At 41.2% G+C, this 21,297-nt stretch overlaps 1 protein-coding gene and 1 long non-coding RNA gene across 2 annotated transcripts; one reads left to right on the forward strand and one right to left on the reverse strand.

Annotated features, from left to right (window-relative positions):
• The first annotated feature begins 739 nt into the window (after window positions 1-739).
• Window positions 740-1,947, forward strand: LOC124193238. Its single transcript, XR_006874122.1, has 3 exons — window positions 740-1,129; window positions 1,189-1,740; window positions 1,811-1,947. It is a non-coding gene; the product is annotated as an uncharacterized LOC124193238 (long non-coding RNA).
• Window positions 1,948-5,120: 3,173 nt separating this feature from the next.
• On the reverse strand, window positions 5,121-7,658 carry LOC124192561 (exosome complex exonuclease rrp6-like). Its single transcript, XM_046585920.1, has 3 exons — window positions 7,407-7,658; window positions 5,396-6,229; window positions 5,121-5,354 (listed from the first exon to the last, which is right to left on the reverse strand). Exons 1-3 carry the CDS (start codon window positions 7,656-7,658, stop codon window positions 5,121-5,123), a joined length of 1,320 nt encoding a protein of 439 aa, XP_046441876.1.
• Window positions 7,659-21,297: the final 13,639 nt, after the last annotated feature.

The raw sequence follows: 21,297 nt of genomic DNA on the forward strand, positions 1-21,297 counted from the left end.
ATCGTCCATTTCCATTTGGTGCTTATCATCCCAGCGTGGTTTTGTGGAGGCCGCAATTTTGTTTTGCGTGAGTTTCCTCATGACGCCGGCCCGTTTCCGTTCAATTTTTATCACTTGAGTCCATTGCCCCATTCTCACCCTTATATCAGTTCATTGGCATTCTTATTCCCCATATCTCTTCATATCTCTTGTTTCTTCGTGTCCGTTTTCTGTTTCATTCTTGAAGAGGGCCCACATGTTGCGCGCCCGCCATTCTTTTTCCTTCAACGTCATTCTGGTGTGCCCCACTCGTCTAACGTTCATTACTTTTGAGTATTCCCTCCCGTTTCACGCTAGTTCCTTCAGTACATTTAATTTTTTTTTTTAGAGATTTACAGGTGTATTCTCGTCTTGTACTGAGACCAACTGGGCTAGCTAAGTTCGGGGGGGGGGGGGGAAGGGGGGCGACATTGCCAGGTCATCACAACGTGAAAGGTAGCAGGATTTTGAGCGCGCCTTATAACCCCTCATTGGTGAAAAGGGATGGTCACGTGACATTTGACAATGCTTTTTGGGCATAACGCCGTGCTTTTTGCGTTGTCACTTAACGAACCCCTGCTTCACCAAGCTGCGTTGCCAGATAAAATGCGAAAAAATAGACCTCCAATATCCCTAGAAATCTTATCTTTTTCCAAAAAGATATATTTATTCGGCAACGCTGGTAACAATCGGTGCTGTTTTGCGGCTCATTACTATTTCATCCTTTATCTTTGTGAACAGGATTTTACTTCAGCAAGGTCCTCATAATGGACGACCGACAATTCAACGTGTTTTGATCGTTACACCGTCAAGTTTGGTCAAAAATTGAGAAAAAGAATATCGTCGTTGGTTAGGTCGAGAGCGGATAACTATTTTTACTGCTGATCAGGTATTTCTCTTTTCCTGCATTTATAAAGAACCAAAACCAATTTTTTTTAAATTCCAGCAAAATCGACCTATAGAGTTTTTGAAATATCTTGTATCCCCCGTCATGGTGGTGTCGTATGAAATGCTAGTCCGCTGCTTTGATGAAATACAGCAAATTAATTTTGATCTGGTTGTTTGCGACGAAGGACATCGATTAAAGAATGCGGGCAATAAAACATCATCGGTAATTTAAGTTGCATTTTAGTTTGCTACAGAGTTTAATCAAAGTCTTATTTCATATAGCTGCTCTCACAACTAGATACTAACAGGAAAGTCCTGTTGACTGAAACCCCTGTTCAAAATGATTTGAAAGAATTTTTCTCCTTGGCTGACTTTGTCAATCCAGGCATTTTAGGAAGCTTATCTTGTAATTAATCTTTTTAAAACTAGTCGGGTTGTAAACACACCATTATTTCCATGATTCTTTTAACAGCATCATCGTTCTAGTAGAACGATGACGCATTTAAAAAAGGAGCCTATGTGAAAGCAAAGTAAATCACGAAAGATTATATTTCCGCTTGCTTGTTGCCTGGATTCAAAATGGATCTGCCACCGCCAACGAAAGCGCCTGGAACAACATCACAACAACTACAGCCAACAATCCGTTCGCCGGTTTATTCGACACGGACAATATGGACGACTTGGGCTGGTTATTGCCACCTAATTTCAAACATAACTTATTCACGGTCAATCCCTCAGCAACGTCAACTATAACGAAGAAAAATGTCATCCTCTTCTTCGATGACGTCATTTTAACCAGAACAAGGTGGCGAAGAAGGCACAAACATTCACACAGTCAGTTTTTATCCGTTTCCATTGATACACTTCATAAATTTTGGTTTAAACAGAATTTCATGATGTTTAGATGCAGAATTGTATCCTGACGACGCACCGGGTTTTCAATAACGGCTCAGCAACGACATCCTTGGTTGCGGAGTATAAACAAGTCATCATTTTTAATTTAAACATTTAAAGCTTTTGCAGAATGCATATGTAGTTATAAAATAAGGAATACAAGAAATTGTTTGAAAACACGATATTGTTTATTTAATATTTAATCCAGTACCAGTCATTTTGTATTACAAGACGGAGTCTTTTAATAATAGAACAACCTAATTTCTGCCAATATGTACAGTGCCCACCAAACTATTAGGTACACCCCCCTATTTTCAGTGCATTCTTATGGCACTACGTGTTTAGAAAAAATGCAATAACTCTTGAACCGCTTGGGCTAGATTTTTTTCCTTTTGGCCCTGAGTAGATCTAATGATGATCTACATTTTTTCTACACATGAAGTTGTCGTAGGATTAACCCCCACGGCGCTACGGTATCGTTCAGTTTATTAGGTACACCCGTTTTCCCCCCATATGCGCCGTGTTAAATACAGCGTTTTCAAAAATTTACAAAAAATACTAAAAATCAAGCTAAAATCTTTTTCTTTGTGCCAAAAGATGCAGAATTCTTCACTCTATACGAATTTAAAGAATGATTTACAATAAAACCAACTCAGAGAACCCTTCCCTATACCCTAAAGTTTTCCACTTCAAAATTTGTCGAAATTTCTAATGCCTATGGGGGCGACAGTGCAAGTGTGTAGTAAAAAATACAAATTTTGAAGTGGAAAACTTTAGGGTATAGGGGAGGGTTCTCTGAGTTGGTTTTATTGTAAATCATTCTTTAAATTCGTATAGAGTAAAGAATTCTGCATCTTTTGGCACACAGAAAAAGATTTTAGCTTGATTTTTAGTATTTTTTGTAAATTTTTGAAAACGCCGTATTTAACACGGCGCATATGGGGGGAAAACGGGTGTACCTAATAAACTGAACGATACCGTAGCGCCGTGGGGGTTAATCCTACGACAACTTCATGTGAAGAAAAAATGTAGATCATCATTAGATCTACTCAGGGCCAAAAGGAAAAAAATCTAGCCCAAGCGGTTCAAGAGTTATTGCATTTTTTCTAAACACGTAGTGCCATAAGAATGCACTGAAAATAGGGGGGTGTACCTAATAGTTTGGTGGGTACTGTAGGTCGCCTTGAGAACCCATCCCAAAGACCTCTCGATTTTTCAAAAACTTCATCGGCTGTGCGGGGACGAAAATACTCCGATTCATTGACTATGTCACCCCAGATGTTCTCAATAGGGTTGAGATCCGCACCTTTAGCTGGCCATGGCAGAAGTTCTATTTCAGGGTGGGCGTTGAACCAGGCTTTAACCGCCCGAGCAGTGTGAATTGGCGACAGATCTTGAACAAACTTCATCCTTCTGCCAGGGAAGCGCTCACGAATTGCGGGCAGCAAGAAATTTTCTAACATTTCAATGTATTTAACGCTATTTAGTCTGCCGTTAATGCGGACGAAATTTCCCGGTCCGTCGGCCGAAAACCCGGCCCAAACCGGTACAGTTTTCCTTCCGCTAACGTCTTTCACTTGGATGTGTTCCTTGTGAAAACGGGTTCCGTTTTCCCGGTAGCAAAAAACCCTCCCACATTCATCAGACCTAACGTTAAACATGAATTATATATAAGACTACATAAAAATATTCCCAATTTATTATTTAATTTACCCGAAGGTTTTTTCATCCGAGAATATTACATCTCGCCACCAATTTTCATCTCGATCGACAAAACGGTGCGCAAAAGCCAAGCGCATTTCGGCGTGTCGAGCACTTAGAAAAAACTTAAGCGCTGCCCGTCGAGGATGGATTCCTTCTTTTTTCAGTACCCGAATTATGGTAGATGGATGGACATTCAAGTCAACTACATCTACATATTTTAAACTTTAATAAATAATAATAATAAAAAAAGGTGACAAAATATTACCCGCAATTTCCTGAGCAGTGGTTATTGGCTTTGCCTGGACAGCGCTTCGGATATTTACGATGTCTTCACGATTATATTTTGGTTTCCCACCGGTACCCGATTTTCTTTTAAGTTCCCCGGTTTCACGGAATCTTTGTTGCCAATACGCAACCGCAGATTTTGATATTTCTAGCGCGTCGGTAATTTCTCTTAGAGATGTCCCCGTTGAAGAAAGCGCAATAATTGCTGCACGTTCCGAATGACAAAGGCGCTTACGACCACGATCTGGACGAAACATGATGTCGTTAATTACCAGGAATGCTGAACCTACTGTGAACTGGACTAGATAGATACTGAAGTGAAGCCTCAAGGGTAAGAACAAAAAAATTCTCCCCAACAGCAATATAGTAGAATATCGGGGTGCACCTGTAGGGAAGGGAGATATTTTTTTTCTTTTTTTCTAACCTAGCCTTCTTCATATGAGTCACGGATTTTGAACCCTTTCCTATTCAAATAATTTTTAGACTGATGACCCAAGGTCATTTTTGTTTGCGCACCGGAAACCAGAACCAAACAAAAACTATATAAGAGGACTATTTTGCGACCAACAATATTCATTTATACACGAGTTCAACATGGATAGAGTCACGTTTGCGACCGAGTTCAAAAATCATTCATTTTCATTTTGGAGAAACACCTTTTTTATTGGTGAACATCGATTTGGGTAAAATTATTTATTTCATTTCATTATTTTCTTTTCATTTGACGTTTCATAATTTAACTGTATCATTTTAATCTATGTTATTCAGATGGAAGCCTGATGGGCAAATCATATCGCTATCCAACTTCGGATCTGTTCGACAAAGTGTTCTTACTTGTGGGACGGTTTCTCGTGATTGGCCGCGAGATATTGTCCGCTTTCAAGGGAACCTCAAATCGACCGACTATCTCCAAATTCTGGAACGTGCCAGCGAGGGTAATTTTGGCAGAAATTTGGCGCATTTACCTACACCCGTCCACAGATCCAGAACCGTAGCCGAATGGTTTTCTTCCGCCCCGCTTAACTGTTTGTCGTGGCCAACTTAAGTCAAAACATTTTCCCCCTTACCACTTTCTGGAAATTTTTTCTTTTTGAATTGCGTATGTCGGCTGATGTCGTGGGGAATGTAGAGAAACTTTGGGCAGAAATCGATCAATGTTGGGATGATTTCATTCAAAAAGACGACATAGTGGAAGCAGTTACAACTGGATATTTGTGGATTGACCTCAGTAATATTGCTGAAGAACACAGCTGAAAAAAATAAAATAAAATACAATGTTTTAACCAGTTTCAAATTGTTTCTTTATTGAGTAAATACAGTAACAACATTAATCATAGAATCCGGCAACACATAAACAATTCATTTTGGGCTCGGTTCCTGGAATTAGGCTCTTGGATGTTGCTGGATTGGGGCTCTGGGATGTTGCTGGATTGGGGTTTTTGGATTGCTGGATTAGGGCTCTTGGATGCTGACGGCACTACTGCATCCGCCGACTTTTTCGATGGGGAGCTGGTGTTAGATGGAATTACAGATTTTTCTTCTTTAGAGCTCTGACACGAATATATCTTGTGTATGGAAAAACAAAATTAGTTGATACATTTGTCACGATGCCAGGCTGGGCCGATTCAGCGAAGATTAAAGCTTGTGGGAACTCTTTTACAGTGATGCGGACTCCAAACTCCTCGGATCTTGACGCCATTGATTCGATAGTTTGCGGATTCAGCAGAGTGAGTAAGTCGTCTCGGATGTCCTGAGAATGTGTCAAGTCGTGCATACAATAAAGGGGGTCTTCGGTGTCTTGATCCAATGGAGTCGGCATCGTTTTCGGGATGGCTAATGGCTGGCCGTGATGTTGTAGAGTGGCGAGAGGCATCTCTCTTGCTTTTAATATGATTCCATGGAGATGAAGTAAATGCTGTCGACCCAGGATCGGAATGGGCGAGCAAGAGGCAAGGATACCTTGCATCTCCTTAGGTAGAACATCGGCGATTTGTAACAACATGTGTTTGGGTCGAACAAAACCAGTACTCTCTTCTTCTTCTCGAGCTATTCGATCGCGCCAAGCAAACAGTTCTTTTAATGCAAAGAGCTGATGTTCGTTGAAAATATTCTTGCAGAGCCTATACAATTCCAAGTGACTTTCGGCATTGACAGGGGGAATTCTGTAACGTTTGAGACAAACCAATCGGCTGTTTTGCCAAACTGCTGTCAGCAAATTATCTCCTGTTCCCTTCATCTTCAAATCCTTTTTCATCTTTTCGTAAATGTATCCTAGATAATGGGTATCTTCTCGAGCATAATTGACCATTTGCTCAGGCAAGGGACGAATTCGCCAATCGGCTAGCTGGTATTGTTTGTCAGCAATAGGGTGTGTGTAGGGTGACACCGACTGACACTTCTGAAGTGAAGTGGATAATGCAGTGTCTAATTTTTCAATTACCTATTTCATAAGGGACTTCAGAATTTTGAAGGAGTATTGAAAACGAATAGACTACATTTACCCTTGCTGAGACTTTACTTCACATAAAAATTACAAGCCTTCTCAACTTACTGCATACTACTTTCGTAAGCTATTCCCCTACCATGAAATAACACAATATTATTATTTTATTGAACTTAAGGAATAAGTATAGAATTACCTTTACATGGTAGAAAATGTGTATAGCACCAAGCCATGTGACAAGAGTGCGATGAAAATAGTCCATTCCGATATATGACACACGAAAACAACAGATAAACGTCCAAATACAATTGTTATTGGGTGAGCTCATTAGCTTTTGCAATAGCAGACGAGCATAGGACTTCAAACTGCCGTTGTCATGTTTCATTATTTTATGTGCCGCTAGATGGATTTGCAAAAAAAAAAATCGGTGTCCCGATTTCCATAGGATAATGTACATATGACATTGAGTTTTTCGGTACATTGATTGATTGATATCGGTATATTGGTTTAACGGTACTGGTACCTCTATACTAATCTTGTTTTTGTAAGTTGTCTTTTTTATCTTGTCTTTTTGTTCTTTAATCTTGTCTTTTTTACACCCAAAATAGAGGCCGCGGATAAACAGAGGGCGCTCTCCCTTAACGTCAAAAGTGCTTAAAAAAGATTCACTTTAAACAGCGGGGGAAGGAAACCCTTCATCCACAATAAACAGGAGAGGACGTCTAACGAATGGGCAACTAATCTAGCAATTTCGTCCAAAAGATCTCTTACAGGTCTACGGAAGCTTACTGGTCGGGAAGTCATTTTCAACAACACCTATCTATTTTGTAGAAAAGTAGAAAGTGAAACCATACAAGGTCATATAACCCTGGTCAATGCCAGGCAATTGAAATCAAACAATTCATAGAAGAATGATGAAATCAAGAGCTGAATGATGTAATTTTTTGTGAAAAATCTTAGTGATTGGAGATTTCATCACACAGAAACTAAAATACAACTGTTTGAACGTGAACGTTCACGGCGGTTGTATTCTCTTCCGTTTCTTTCTCATTCCATTTTCTTGTTGTCTGGTCTTGCCGTTTGAGAGTCTTTTCGCCGTGTTTTTCAATGGCCAAGAGAGTTTCTGCAAGAGGTTTTTCGGTGATTTTTGCTTTCCTTGAAAATTGACTTTAACCGTTGATGAATCACTCGGGAAAGATGGGATGCAGAGCAGCCAGTCGTGCAAGTTGACTCGCATTTGAATGCCTGTGAAATCAAGGAGCCACTTGTCACATTCAATGTCTGTAAACGAAGGATCATGTTGCCTGAGACCTTTCCACATTAAATTGTCAATCTCCTCGTCTGTAGGTTTCTTTTTCTTCAATCTAGCGCAGTCGTGCTGGAGAGCTGCATGAACTCTTTTGGTGATGGTCACGTTTTTTTGCATGTTTTACAAAACAGAATTTTCTGTCCATACTCTCTTCCGCACGATTGCATGGATTCCAGTGCCGTTTCTGATAATATGTCAAATTTTTCATTTGGACAGGATTTTTCACATTCGAAAACAAATTTCACCTCTTCGAGGTTTATTTTTTTTTTAACAGAAAGATAAAGAAGTATTCTTCATCTTTCTGATTTTTAATTTTTTAAAAGTGTTAAGGTTATGTATTTAAGTTCATCCTTCATTAATATTGGAACACCCAAAAATGTATCGCATGGCCTGTCCCTACCTCAAAGCAGAGTCATCGTTTGTGAATGGAGGTACCACAAGGACGCGAACCGGACTTTGGCCTGGGATTTAGTTACAAACGCTTTGTTGAGCCCGTTTGAGTATAGGTGACCTTTCAAACAACTACCCCCGTGTCCGGACGTTCCACTAAAGTTTGCTATTCATCTGTACGATTGCACCGGTCTCATCAAACTTACAGAACCATAAGACATTTTACGCAGATCAGGCGGAAGCTCCCCAACCCAGTTTCCATTAGCAATAGAACATTTAGGTAATTTCACTCTTTTTAATCTCGATCAGTCGCAAAAATACATCTTATTGGGGATACATCGACAGTTTTCCGGAGAAGCACATTTTGTCAAATGGCGCACCACACCATTTGGGGAAAGAAGAACATTTTTTTATTGTAACTGATCAGGAAACATTTCCGAACATCATATTGCTTGAAAAGTCATGGATGTAGTTTATGATTATATTTCCCAATCCCATCTGGTGCTTTTAGCAGCGTTTACTTTTTGGGGGGAAATTTGACCCACTGACAACAATTTTGTTATTGAAATGTTTGTAAACTGGTTGCATAATGCGCAAGTAACGACTTCTTTGTGATATTTCCTGAAAATATCACTATTTTAGACAACTTCTCGTCTGAAAGTGGATATGGCATAGCTTTTTCATCTAGTTCTAACAGTTCTTTATCAGTATAACATATATAAGAATTGCTTTTTCTTTTCCCTACTGTACCCATTCCATTTTTTTCTTTTTAAATTTGTTGAAACCTATAAAATAAACAATCAACTACTCCTTTCCTTATTCTTTCTCCTTTCCTTCGATAATATACTCTTTCAATCCTACTTCTATTATCAGGCTTCCTATTGGTCATATGCCCTTCAAATCTAAAGGTCTTCTCTTGTTTTTTAACCCATGTTCAATTTGACCACAACCTGAAATTCCAGTTTTTTTCAATGCAGAAAACGGACTTTAAATTTCTCCAACATCAATAGTATCTTCAATTAATCTATTAAAAAATCGATAGCAAAAGTTACAGAATGAATGAATTGACAATTGACTATACTGGAAAAAGATCCAAATTCGACATTTCCCACTTAAGTTTCATGGGATGAATTAAACCGACAACAGTATTTTCCGGTTACTTACTCTGATAATTCAATCCCCCCCCCCCAAATTTAAAAATGCTTAATTAATTTTTACCTGTCTTTTTTTTTTTCAAAACTACCTCTTTCAAGATTACAATCTTCTTCCGATGCTTTTTCGATTTGTAAAATTTCCAAATTCAAATTTTTTTCTGAATCCTTCCATTGTCGAATTCTTAAAAATTTACGTCTAATCTCTTGAACTGCAGTAGTTAATCGTTGTCGCACCCGTTGCACGAATGCTACTTTTCAGGTCGTTTCTCCCCAACTGATGGATCCTAATCTGTTGAACTAATAACTTCAATGTCGAAGTATTGTTCCTCGTCTTCATCAACACCTACTCCATTGAGCTAAAAGTTCATTTGTTTCCTCGGATAGGTTACGACCAACACTTTCCACCGATGCACAAACTAATTTTTTACTTTCTTTTTGTACAACATCATTTTCACAACAACTGCTCCATTCAGCACCTATGTCTGTTAACGACACTTTTTGTTTAATAATAATAATAATAATGTATTGCATTTATATTGAATAGCGCCTTTTCCATTATATGATCAAAGGCGCTATGAGCTCCGACAGAAACAGGAGAATTCAGTTACAAAAGGAAATTTGAAAGAGATGTGTTTTTAATTTACAACGGAACTGTATCAGAGAAAAAGAAGTAGAGTAGGGGTAGATTGCCAGTAAACGCAGGTCAATTGGAAGCGAGTTCCAAATACGAGAGGAAGCAACAGAGAAAGATCGATCGCCATACGTTTTGGTGCGTGAGGGAGGAGAATGAAGAAGAAGTTGGGATGAAGAGCGGAGTTCTCGACAGGGACGACGAATTGCAATTGCATCAATGAGGTACTGGAGGGCAACACCAATCAAACAACTAAAAACAAGTACAGCTATCTTGAATATAATCCGCTGTTTAATGGGGAGCCAGTGAAGAGTACGAAGTATCGGAGTGATGTGATCAAAGCGACGAGCACCAGAAATTAAGCAAGCTGCTGAGTTTTGCACACGCTGAAGTCTCTCTAGTTGTGAGTTAGGAAGACCAACGAGCAAGGAGTTTCCATAGTCAAGCTGGGAGATGACAAACGCACGCACCAGCTGACAAATTGCGGGACGCGATAGGAATCTCTCACGTTTATCTAATTTTTTGTATCAATTGAAATAACTACAACTTCCTAGTTCCTACAGATATTGAGGGTGCAAGCGGCTTCAATTTAGCATTTATTTTTCCCCATACCAACGATTTCCTTGTGTTTGATTTTGTTTTATTCATTGCTCCTACAAACATTTTTCCACTGTGCTACCATTTTCACTAGATTTCACTTTAATAATTTCGTGTGATACTTCTTTATCCGAAAACTAATTTCTTTAAAAATTTCTTTCGATCGTTCCTTTCTCTTTGTTGACAAACGCACTTTTTTTGTAGCATTTTCCAATATCAGTTTAAAACACTACGTTTGCAATGGTCACGAGAACAAACAAACACTAAACAATTTCAGAAATAAAAACGATTGGAAACCTTTACTTCAGCAAATACTACTGAACACTTTCAACCAAAAATAAGAATTACCAGGGAGCCAACATCCCGCAATTTTCCCCTCAAATCGTATTATGATAAGACACATTATTTCCCTCATTGAAAAACGCAAAAATTTCAAGAAAAAATCGAACGTTATCCTAGACTAATTATTCCAAGAATAAATAAAAAAGTCGCAATTTTCTAGGAAAAACTGTCATACGTAGACAGATAAATAAGTTTCTAAATATTTTCGTTGGGAAAATTTTAAACCAAAGAAAATCAAAATAAATTAATCAGAGAACAAAAAATTATCTTAATTTCAAACTTAAGAAAAAATATCACACTTGTATGTGATAAACCGTATATACACAATACAACAACACCCTTTATTCATGTAACATGTAACAAAGGATTATTAAATAGCCAATTTTTGTGATTTACCTGAATAAGGCTTTCCTAGTCTTCTCCAGGAACCTCCGGATTGTTATTTCACCATTTTCAAGTAGGGTAGCATTCCTGATGATTTTTTTATTTCGTTTCCGCTGGGCCATTGTAGATACACGGCCAATCTCTTCTATAGCCTTGGCGGCTTCTAAATCAGAGGATTTTAACTCCTCTACTTCTTTATAATTTCATCTAGTGAAAAAAGTTAGTTCTTACATCATTGTAATGCCCCGCGGAGCTTATTAGCTCCACCCCTCCAGCGATTGCCACCACCATAGTCTACGTCACAGCCGTGAAGTAAGCCCCAGCACCGAGACGTCACATCGACACGTCCTGCCCCGTCAACATGCCGACTGAGCCCGCTGACTCATAACACGCGGATCAAGATGCCGGTCAAGCTCAACCAAGACGTCGGTACAGCCCAACCGCCTCGTGAGTCCAGCCCGACCGACACGGCGATCCAGTGGGACTAATTATCCCACCAATTAACCCCCACTATATAAGCTGTACCCTTCTACATATCTCGCTCTCTCTTGGACGCTCCGCCACACGCACTATCTCTCTCTTTTGTACCCCTTTTGAGTTCAGTCAAAACAGTAGCTAAACCACCCACTAAATCAACACAAATTATTTTCTTACCAATGAAATCCCTAACGTTGAGGTGGTAGGGAACATAACGTTTATTGAACCACCGATCCAACGCTTCAACGGAATTGTTTCTGCGGTTTTCTCTCCCATGGAAGCTGAAACGTTCTAGGTTCTCAGTACCTAACCTATAGCCACTCCAGTAGATGTATAGCTGGACAATCCCAAGCTGAGTATACGGAGATTATGAAAGCAAACGCCGACGATGACAACGTCATATGTGCTACATTAGGTAAATTTAAAATTTTGTCTCATGCTACCGCATGCCACATTGATCAACGAAACTTACCTCAAAACCTTCTTATATTCTATCTGGGGGAAGAAGAGCTTTATTTTGCAATGCCATATAAAAATAATAGTAATAAATCGCGGAAAACGATCTAAGAAAAATATCCTTTATTTAGAATACCAAATAAAACTAAAGGGACCCAAATTTTTAATGGGAATTAACAGGGGAGAAAAAGAATATTTAATAAATATGGCCAATTTCTGCGTTGCCTGATTGAAAAATTCAAAGTTTTCACACTATGAAAAAGGTTAATTGTTATTTTTGGTGGATTTTTGCCTAAAATATGTTGTTGAAATAGAAAAACTCATTTGCTTTGTTGTAACTATGCTAATTATTGCGCTACTCTAACTTTTTCTAAGCCTTACGTTTATGTATATAAAAAGACCCCCCGTGCATGTTAATGTACTCGACTAGTACATGAAACTTAAGTAAAATTGATATGTGACGAAATAAATTAATATACCTTTGTATGTATTTCAAGAAATTTGCATATGCCAATAAACGCAACATATTCTAAATTGAGAATTTTCGTTGTTTCTATTTGACGTGGCGTACAGTTCTTATAAGTATGTCAAAAGGGCCAATAACCATCTACCATGGAATAACACCAACGGACTTGAGAATATTGAAATATCACTATGCAAAAAAAGAAAGGATACTGTCCCTCTTCGTTGGGAAGTCAAGAAGGAAACGACTGATGCCAAGAAAAACAAGCTTTTAAGTGTGGGATAAAATAAGATAACGAAGACCAATCAATACTAGTGAACCCCCAACCAACTGCCCTCCAGAAACTCTTCACTACAGGAAACGGAATAACTGAAGAAGGTGGATTTTGTATTTTGTGTCAAGATTTTTCACAGAAATAACGCCTAATAAAAAGTGGTTACTGTGTGTGAAATGTCAATTATTGGATAAATTGTGTGTCAAAGACTACACGGTTTTGTGAGTTATGGTGATTAATGGAAATTTTTGATTGGGATTTTATATTCATTTATTCTTTTATTTGTTAACTTATCTACCAAGAATATACATTTGAATCTTCAGAATCTTTATTTATTTAACGAACCAGTGATGTACTGTCACTAGAACTATTAGTCCAGAAGGATACATGGGTCATCATCCCTCTATTGAAGAAGTAATGTTTGTCACTTGGCTAGCTCCTGGCTCTCAGTCCGTTCATTATCTCCCAGATAATTTTTTTATTCAAGCGCGGTCCCAAGCGCGACAAAGGTAGATGTATCAGTAGTGTTCAGGTGACCTTAAGGGAGAAACAAACCCCTCTGGATTCTAACGACTAGATATAGCGACAATTAAAAATACAACGCCCGACTCCGGTTTTGAGGTAAAAGTAGGTGGGACCTACGTGTTCATCACCATTCGACCTATGGATGGCAGATCGATTGACACCTCTATTGTTCATTGGACAAGTAGATACATGTCACATTACGGAATTATGCGCGCAGCACTACCGTCACTGTCGTGTTTTGTCCTGAGCTAACGAGCATGCTAGTGAGCTGGATTGACTTCATGAAGGTGCTGGATATTCTTCACGAGCGTTAGTCACAATCAAACTCCAACATCAGCCTTCTAGTTTTGGCCACCAGATGTCTATAGCATCGCCGTGATGACGCAATCTTCAAGTAAGGTAGGGAATCTACTGAATGGGCAGGGGCAGATTTCCTACGATAAAATCTATTATGGGCTGATGATTAACGTGCTATTAAGCTACAGAAAGCGAATAGCAAAAGAGTCCGACTTTACGCTAGACCAAAATTCCCCGGATTTGACCGGGGCTCAAGTTACTCGTTTTTAAATAATTAAAGCTGGACAAATTATACTTTATTACTGTTATTGACTCTTTTTTACAATTTTATAGCTATATAAGTACACAAACAATGTGCAATCGGACTTAGAAAATTTTCTAAGTTCATAGCTCATAGTTCACCCAATTGTCCACCAGGCTGCGCTGATCATAGGCGACCACTGGTTTCAGCCGAGATAGCCGATTCCAACCATAAGTTCCCCTACCATACTAATACACCATGCTTGATTCTACTCAGTGGCCTATTAATAAAGCCCCACAGTAGTGTTGCACGATTGAATATTTGATTTCAAAAGAAATTGCGCAACACTGTTGTGAGGGCTCTATTCATAACGGCTCTACATCTCTTCCTGAGAGGTTGTTTCACGCTCCAGATAGCCATTATTGAACTCAAGTTCTTTAACTTTACGTTTTAGCAGTTCCAGCAGAGTTTCATCACTGTCATCTCACCCATTTTTCCTTAACTTTGCATGCAACATCAAGTCATTTTTTCAAACTTCTTTAAGACTAATAATTACCTTAGTTTACTCTTAAAATGTCAAATTTTATTGACATAGGTGTACTTCGTTTTTCTTTTTCTTCAAGTGGTCCTCGAGATTTTTATTCGAGTCCAAAACTGTGTTCTCGATATCTCGATAAAATCAAAAAAAAAGGTCCTTTAATTTTTTATATATGTAAGAGTGAATGCTATTCTACAAAATAACACTTTCTGTATATTCAAGTTTTAGAGTCGAACTCTTCAATCTATTTTTAAGTTGTCCATTTTTTCCCCTTTTTGCTCCCAATCTCCACGTTTATTTTGCTGTTTAGGTAACCGCCAAAAAATCGGTGCGAAGTAATTATTCAAACCGCAGGAGTTAAAACGACTTGATTGGTCTCATTAAACCAAACGAGGTACATACAACACAGTATAGACAATGATAGTGTAAACACTTGTACCGCAGCCGTCAATTACATTTAAGAGTTGGACGAGCGTGAACAAGCCCCGGCGCTCGTTGTACCCTGTCACTTTCGCCCGGGCGCAATATTCAAACCGCAGGAGTCAAAACCGAGGTCAAAACGACTTGATTGATCGAATTAAACCCGACGAGGCATCGGCACACACAACACAATAGACGAAAATAGAAACACTTGTACCGGGCCGTCAAATACATTACAGAGTTGGATGAGCGTGATGAACAAGTCGTTGGCCGCTCGTAGTTTGGGTAAGTCAACGCAAAACGCCATAACTGGTGCTGCCCATTGTGCCCAGCACTTAGTTGAATCAGTTTCGGATTGCCTACATGATTATTTGCCACTTTGATTTCGAAGATAGCTAATCTGCATTCACTCACCCGGCTAATTTGGCAAATGAACTTTTGGGGCATTGGCGGAGGGATGCGAAATGAATCGAATAAAGATGAATGAATCGATGATTATCGAATGAAGAAATTAGGGAACTTTATGTTGATGATACTAGTTTTAAATTTTATGAACTCAGACTGCTATCACACTTCTAGATATATTCTCTTAATTATTATTGTTTAATATCAGTCACAATGAACATCAAGCTCATAGGATAAACAGCAGATTTCTGTGAATCCTTTAACTGCTGTGATAGCAAAAAGACCTCAGTTCATACGTTCTTTTATATTGTGGCAATTGTGATGATCTCACTAACAACCAGTTGACCTCATGTTAAAAGTCTTGACCTCACTAACTTATAATCGATAAAGTCGAGAATATACATTTTATTTGATCTAACCATTACCTAGCGAAAATAGTACGCGTAAAACAGGTGTAATTAATTGATTACTTGATATAACATAGTACGTATTTCATCGAACGTTAATTTTCAAAATGTTTGATAATGTTCATTAAAAACTATACGTCGGTGATGTCCAGGGCACTAATTTAAATATTCATTTAATTTACTTGCGAAGAAAGACACGATAAATTGAGACACGCCCGCCGGGTATAAGTAATCGGAAACGATAGCAGGAGTTTTTTTTAAGTTTCGTGTCCCGATTTCTTACAACATTATTGTCGTTCTTTCGAATGCAAATTTTGATTCGATTAACGAACGTTGATATTGTCACGTCCCGTCCTGTTCGCCTTGCTTTGTGAGCGCTAGATGGCCTTGTGTCGCCTGGCGTCCTAGTTAAACCAGACTCGTTCCTCTATTCTCTTCAGAGTTCGCCTGCTGTTGTTCCGGTCCGGTCGCAAGCTAGTTTTCTCTATTCTTTTGTGCGTGTCTTTTTCCCTGCGTGTGTGTGTTTCGCCTTACTGAAGTGTGTGTGTTATTCATGTTAGTTTAGACCCACTAGGGGCACCATCGGAGTAGTTAAGTAGTTTAGTGTAGACCGATGGTGTGATTCACTGTCCCGTACTGTGCCAGTGTCGACGGCCAGCGTTTCAGTGATTTGCATTGTAGTGTCGCATTCAACGAGTGTACTGAATTGATTGCCCGTGACAATGGTGGAGATGCAGGGTGCAGTTACACTCGTTGATTGAGAAAAATTTACATTTTGATTTTGTGAGCGTGAAACAAAAACTTGGACAAATTTGTGTTGGAAGATTGAGGCGTCCCATAGTCAACGTTTATGTTACGTTGCATCGTTCGCCCGTTCAACATCGACGCTTCGCTTCCTTTTGTGGTCACGTATCGTTCCAAATTGTTTATGTGACATGATTATCTGTTTCGATTTTATTTTGTAGGTTCATCATTCTGGAAATTTTTATTGATTGGAATTTGGAATTGACGTAGTATCAACGTTGTGTACGTTGGCGTGGCGTGGGCGCTGATTCATCCAACGGAGCTGAGCCACCCAACGTTTTTTCCATTTACGTCTTGTCGACGTTGGTCTTGTGTTGCGAGCAGAGAATTTTTGATTCATAACTTTTTTTTTATATTCGTTTATTAATTTCTTTTGCTTTTTATTTAGATTTGAGTCGAAGATTATTGGCTTTTGGGTCTTCTTTTTGGAAGTGGATACTCCCGTTTTGATTTGTTTGTGAACCAGACCCAAGGGCTGGTAAGTTGTGTCCCCTAACCCTCATAGACTTTTTCTTGCAGGTACTTGAGGCTTGATAGCCGTTTTGATTGAGAGAGAGAGAGCATTGGCTCCTGTTTGGTTGTGAGTCTTGGACTCTTTTCTTGTTGATGGCCACTTGTTGATTACCCCCCCCCCCCCACAAAACTTATTGATTGCGAGTAGCTCCCTCCCTATTTTCAGCAATTAGTTGGGATTGGAATTGGGTGGCGGCCGGGGCGAATATTTGTCAAATTTCCTTTGCTACAGTAAACGATTAGAATGGCGGATCACGATCAAGCGGATCACGATCAAGCGGATCACGGGGAATTTGTACTACCACATCACGGGTCGGGCAACGACGTTCACCCTCCAAATTTCGAACAAAACGTTCCGCCAAACGTTCCGCAAAACGCACCTGGCGCTCCCAACGTCCCTCCATTAATTCATGTGGGAAATTTTAGAGAGCGGGACCCTCCAATTTTCCGCGGGTTGCCACACGAAGACGTGGTAGAGTGGATCCATCAGTTCCAGCGGGTGTCGGCTTTTAATCAGTGGGGCCCTGTCCAATAACTTCGACACATTGAATTCAGTCTAGAGGGGGTGGCGGCAACATGGCTATCGGGCCTACAACCTCGTCCACAAACGTACGACGGGATGATAGCAGCTTTGCAGGAAGCGTTTCGACACCACAATTATGCGATGGAATTAGAGTCCCGATTGCGAGCGCGCAAGCAAAAACCCGATGAGCCGGTCATGTCATACTGTTATGACATGATCTATCTATGCTCAAGAGTCGACCCGGGGATGACCGAAGAGCGTAAACTCCAATTTATATTCCAAAACATGGAACCGGCGTTGATGCAAAGGGTGTTCCCCCAAATGGATCAATTAACAACCAATGAGCTTTTCCGGCGTCTTCAAGCTCACTGCCAGGCCTCGCTTATGGCAGAGCGATCCATCCCTGTAAACAACATCGTCCCTGCGCCACCCGTGAACAAGAAGGAGGAAATTGAGAAACTCGTGCGGGAAGAGGTGTCAAAGAGCCTGGATCCAATTGTTCGTCGATTGGAACAGGCAACGCGTATAATGGGAACTGCCGGGGGATCGGGATCTAATTCACGAATGCGGACACCAGAGAGAGGGCGAAATTCGCAATGGCAAAATCGGGATCGCCCAAACAAAAGAACAATAGACGGGCGGCCAATTTGTAACAGTTGCGGGAATCCAGGGCATATTGCGCGTAACTGTCCAAAAGGGAGTAAATCGTGTTTCACTTGCGGGGAGCCTGGGCATTTTTCACGTCAATGCCCCAAACGAAAACAGGGTGGTGGGTCCCCAAATAAACAAGAGCCAAAAGATTCGACCCAAAAACCAACTAATTCCACTAAACATCAGTCAAACTAGAACCGGTGGCAAGGGGGGAGCGTGCCACCGTTGTTTTGAATTTTCCCCAAACTGATTCTCGTCGCCTTATTCTCAAAAAAGTTGATTGCCAGGGGCAGGACGTTAAAGCCATCATAGATACGGGATCCGGAGCTTCGTTAATTTCTCCCAAATTTTGTAAAGCGTTGGGGATTGAAAATTTTAGAGAATGGGAAGGGCCTCGATTGTTACTTATGGATGGGAAGACGTTAGAACCGAGCGGGATGGTCAAGTTGAGAATTCATGTAGAAGGGCGTTTGATTTGGGTCATAGCGGCGGTGAGCGAAATGAATGGGTTTGATTTGTTGTTGGGAAATGACGCGTTATCTCAGTTGGGATGCTTCTCGGTGCAATACAATGAAGCCGGGGTTGGGTCTCGACAGCGCCCACAACTAGCGAAGAGATTCCGAAGGGAAAGGGGGGCTATATTGTGAATTATGAATTTCTAAGCATCCCTGCGTTCTCCATGATGCACGTCGACGTAGTCGTTCCACAGTTGGGCGGGAAAAATCCAGGCCATATGGTAGAACCATCTCCGAAAGTGATGGCGGATAAGGGGGTTTCGCTTGGGCGGCTCTTGTTACCATCGCGTGTAACTGGTGGGACGCATCGTTTTCCCTTAACTAATTTCTCCTCGTCTACCCAATTCATTCCAGCGGGAATGGTCGTTGGAAAAATCCTACCCGTCGATCAAGTGGATGAAAATCGTGAAAGTGGTCCCACTGCTGTCCCCGCCGAATCGTCGTTGCCATTCGCGAGTCGAGTCAATTCAAATCTGGGAGATGAGGATCGGGAAAGGTCGGTTGCGTTGCTGAATCGATATTTGCGTTGCTTCGCCGCATCACCACATGAGTTGGGTCGTTCGAACGTAGTTAAACACGTCATTGATACTGGGAACCATTTGCCCGTCCATCAGGCCCCTTATGCTAGTGCGTGGCGCGAGCGTGAGTTGATCAACGATCAGACTCAGACCATGATGCGGGATAATGTTATCGCCCCTTCCAATAGCGCGTGGGCTGCACCAGTCGTTTTGGTCAGAAAGAAAGATGGGGAATGGCGTTTCTGCGTCGACTATCGTCGGTTGAATGCGGTCACAACGAAAGATGTGTACCCCCTCCCAAGAATTGATGATGCCCTTAGTCGAATGGAAGGTTCGCGCTATTTCTCCATCCTTGACATGCAGGCGGGGTACTGGCAGGTCGAGGTCGACGAGCAGGATCGGGCTAAAACCGCTTTCATCACCGCGGATGGGCTGTTCAAGTTCAAAGTAATGCCGTTCGGGTTAACAAATGCGCCGGCCACGTTCCAACGAATGATGGATGTCGTCTTGGCACGCCTCAAATGGAATTCTTGCCTTGTCTATTTGGACGACATCGTCGTTTTCGCTCCCACCGTATCCCAACATATCGAGCGTCTAGAATCGGTCCTCCAACGCATTGAACGGGCGGGGTTAAAATTGAAGTTATCAAAGTGCTCATTCATAGAGCAATCCCTTAAAGTCTTGGGCTTTATTGTAAGTGGCGAAGGAATCTCCCCAGATCCCGAAAAGATCTCCGCCGTGCGTGATTTCCCTGTTCCACAGAGTGTAAAGGAAGTACAAAGCTTCCTTGGCCTTTGCTCCTATTATCGGAGATTCGTCCCTAATTTCGCTGTCGTGGCCCGCCCTCTCTCGAATATGACCAAAAAGAAACAACGTTTCTCCTGGGGGGAAGAGCATCAGCGTAGCTTCGAGGCCATGAAAACCAACCTGATTTCCCCTCCAATCTTGGCCCATCCACGTACGATTTGCCGATGGAAATCCATTGCGATGCCAGTAATTATGGGGTGGGAGCCGTCCTTGTACAAAAGCACGGAGATGAAGAACACGTCGTTGCGTATGCGAGCCGCCTTTTGAGCAATCCAGAAATTAATTATTCAGTATCCGAGAAAGAGTGTCTCGCTCTTGTCTGGTCCGTTCGTAAATTTTTATCCTATATCTGGGGGCTAAAGATAAGAGTGGTGACGGATCATCATTCTCTTTGCTGGCTATTGAAGAAACGGGATTTGTCTGGGAGACTTGCGCGGTGGAGCCTTCAGCTCCAAGACCTTGACATTGAAATAGTGCACCGTAGCGGGCGCCTTCACTCTGATGCAGATGGGTTGTCACGGGCTCCAACGGGATGTCCCGAGGAAGAAGAAGAGATCCCCCTCCTGAATATCGCTGTGGTTCCGGGTGTGTTGGATATCGGGTCGGCCCAACGGGAATCTTCGTGGTGGGAAGGCATCTTAAGAGGGATGAAAGATACAGCGCCCACTCTCCGGATTAAAAAATTGATTCAACCCTATGAGCTGAGGGGGGATGTCCTTTATCGTCGTCGAATTCGTGGTGGAGTGATATCGTATCAACTCTGTCTACCCAAAAGCCTCGTCGAACAAGTGCTTTTAGCCTGCCATAGCGACGTTACCGCTGGACACCTGGGAGTAACGCGCACGACTTATAAAATCCAACAGCGATATTACTGGCCGGGAATGCGACGTCAAATTACTCGTTTTGTGCTCTCATGTGTCGATTGCCAAACGAAAAAACGGGCTCAGGGAGCGCCTTCTGGTCTGATGCGTCCGATACGCGTTAGTCAGCCGTTTGAGAAAGTGGGGATTGACTTGATAGGCCCTTTCCCTCTCACTAGCGCCGGGAATCGACACGCCATTGTGGCTGTTGATTACTTAACGAAATGGGCAATTTGCAAAGCCGTCCCTTCGCCGTCGTCCAAAGAAGTCGTCGACTTCTTTGTACGGAATGTAGTCCTCCAACATGGTGCGCCTGTGTTCCTGATCTCCGATCGCGGAAAGTGTCTGACGGCAAATTTCTCTGAAGAGCTTTTCAAAGCCTTGCAGACCAATCACTTGGTTACGGCTGCGTATCATCCGCAGTGTAATGGGTTGGTCGAGCGGTACAACCATACATTTGCAGAAATGCTCTCGATGTACGTAAATTCCCTCCATAACGACTGGGATGGGTTCATTGATTTCGTCACCTTCGCTTACAATACGAGTCGGCAGGAGTCGACAGGG

The sequence above is a fragment of the Daphnia pulex genome, chromosome 4 (genome assembly GCF_021134715.1).
Source record: "Daphnia pulex isolate KAP4 chromosome 4, ASM2113471v1".
Taxonomy (NCBI): domain Eukaryota; kingdom Metazoa; phylum Arthropoda; class Branchiopoda; order Diplostraca; family Daphniidae; genus Daphnia; species Daphnia pulex.

Coding starts and splice junctions, on each gene's coding strand:
- LOC124192561 (XM_046585920.1), bottom strand. CDS start 7,658: ATGCAAAAAAACGTGACCATCACCAAAAGAGTTCATGCAGCTCTCCAG. Junction 6,230..7,406: donor TCCCGAGTGATTCATCAACG/GTTAAAGTCAAT, acceptor CTTATGAAATAG/GTAATTGAAAAATTAGACAC. Junction 5,355..5,395: donor AATCGGCCCAGCCTGGCATC/GTGACAAATGTA, acceptor TCCATACACAAG/ATATATTCGTGTCAGAGCTC.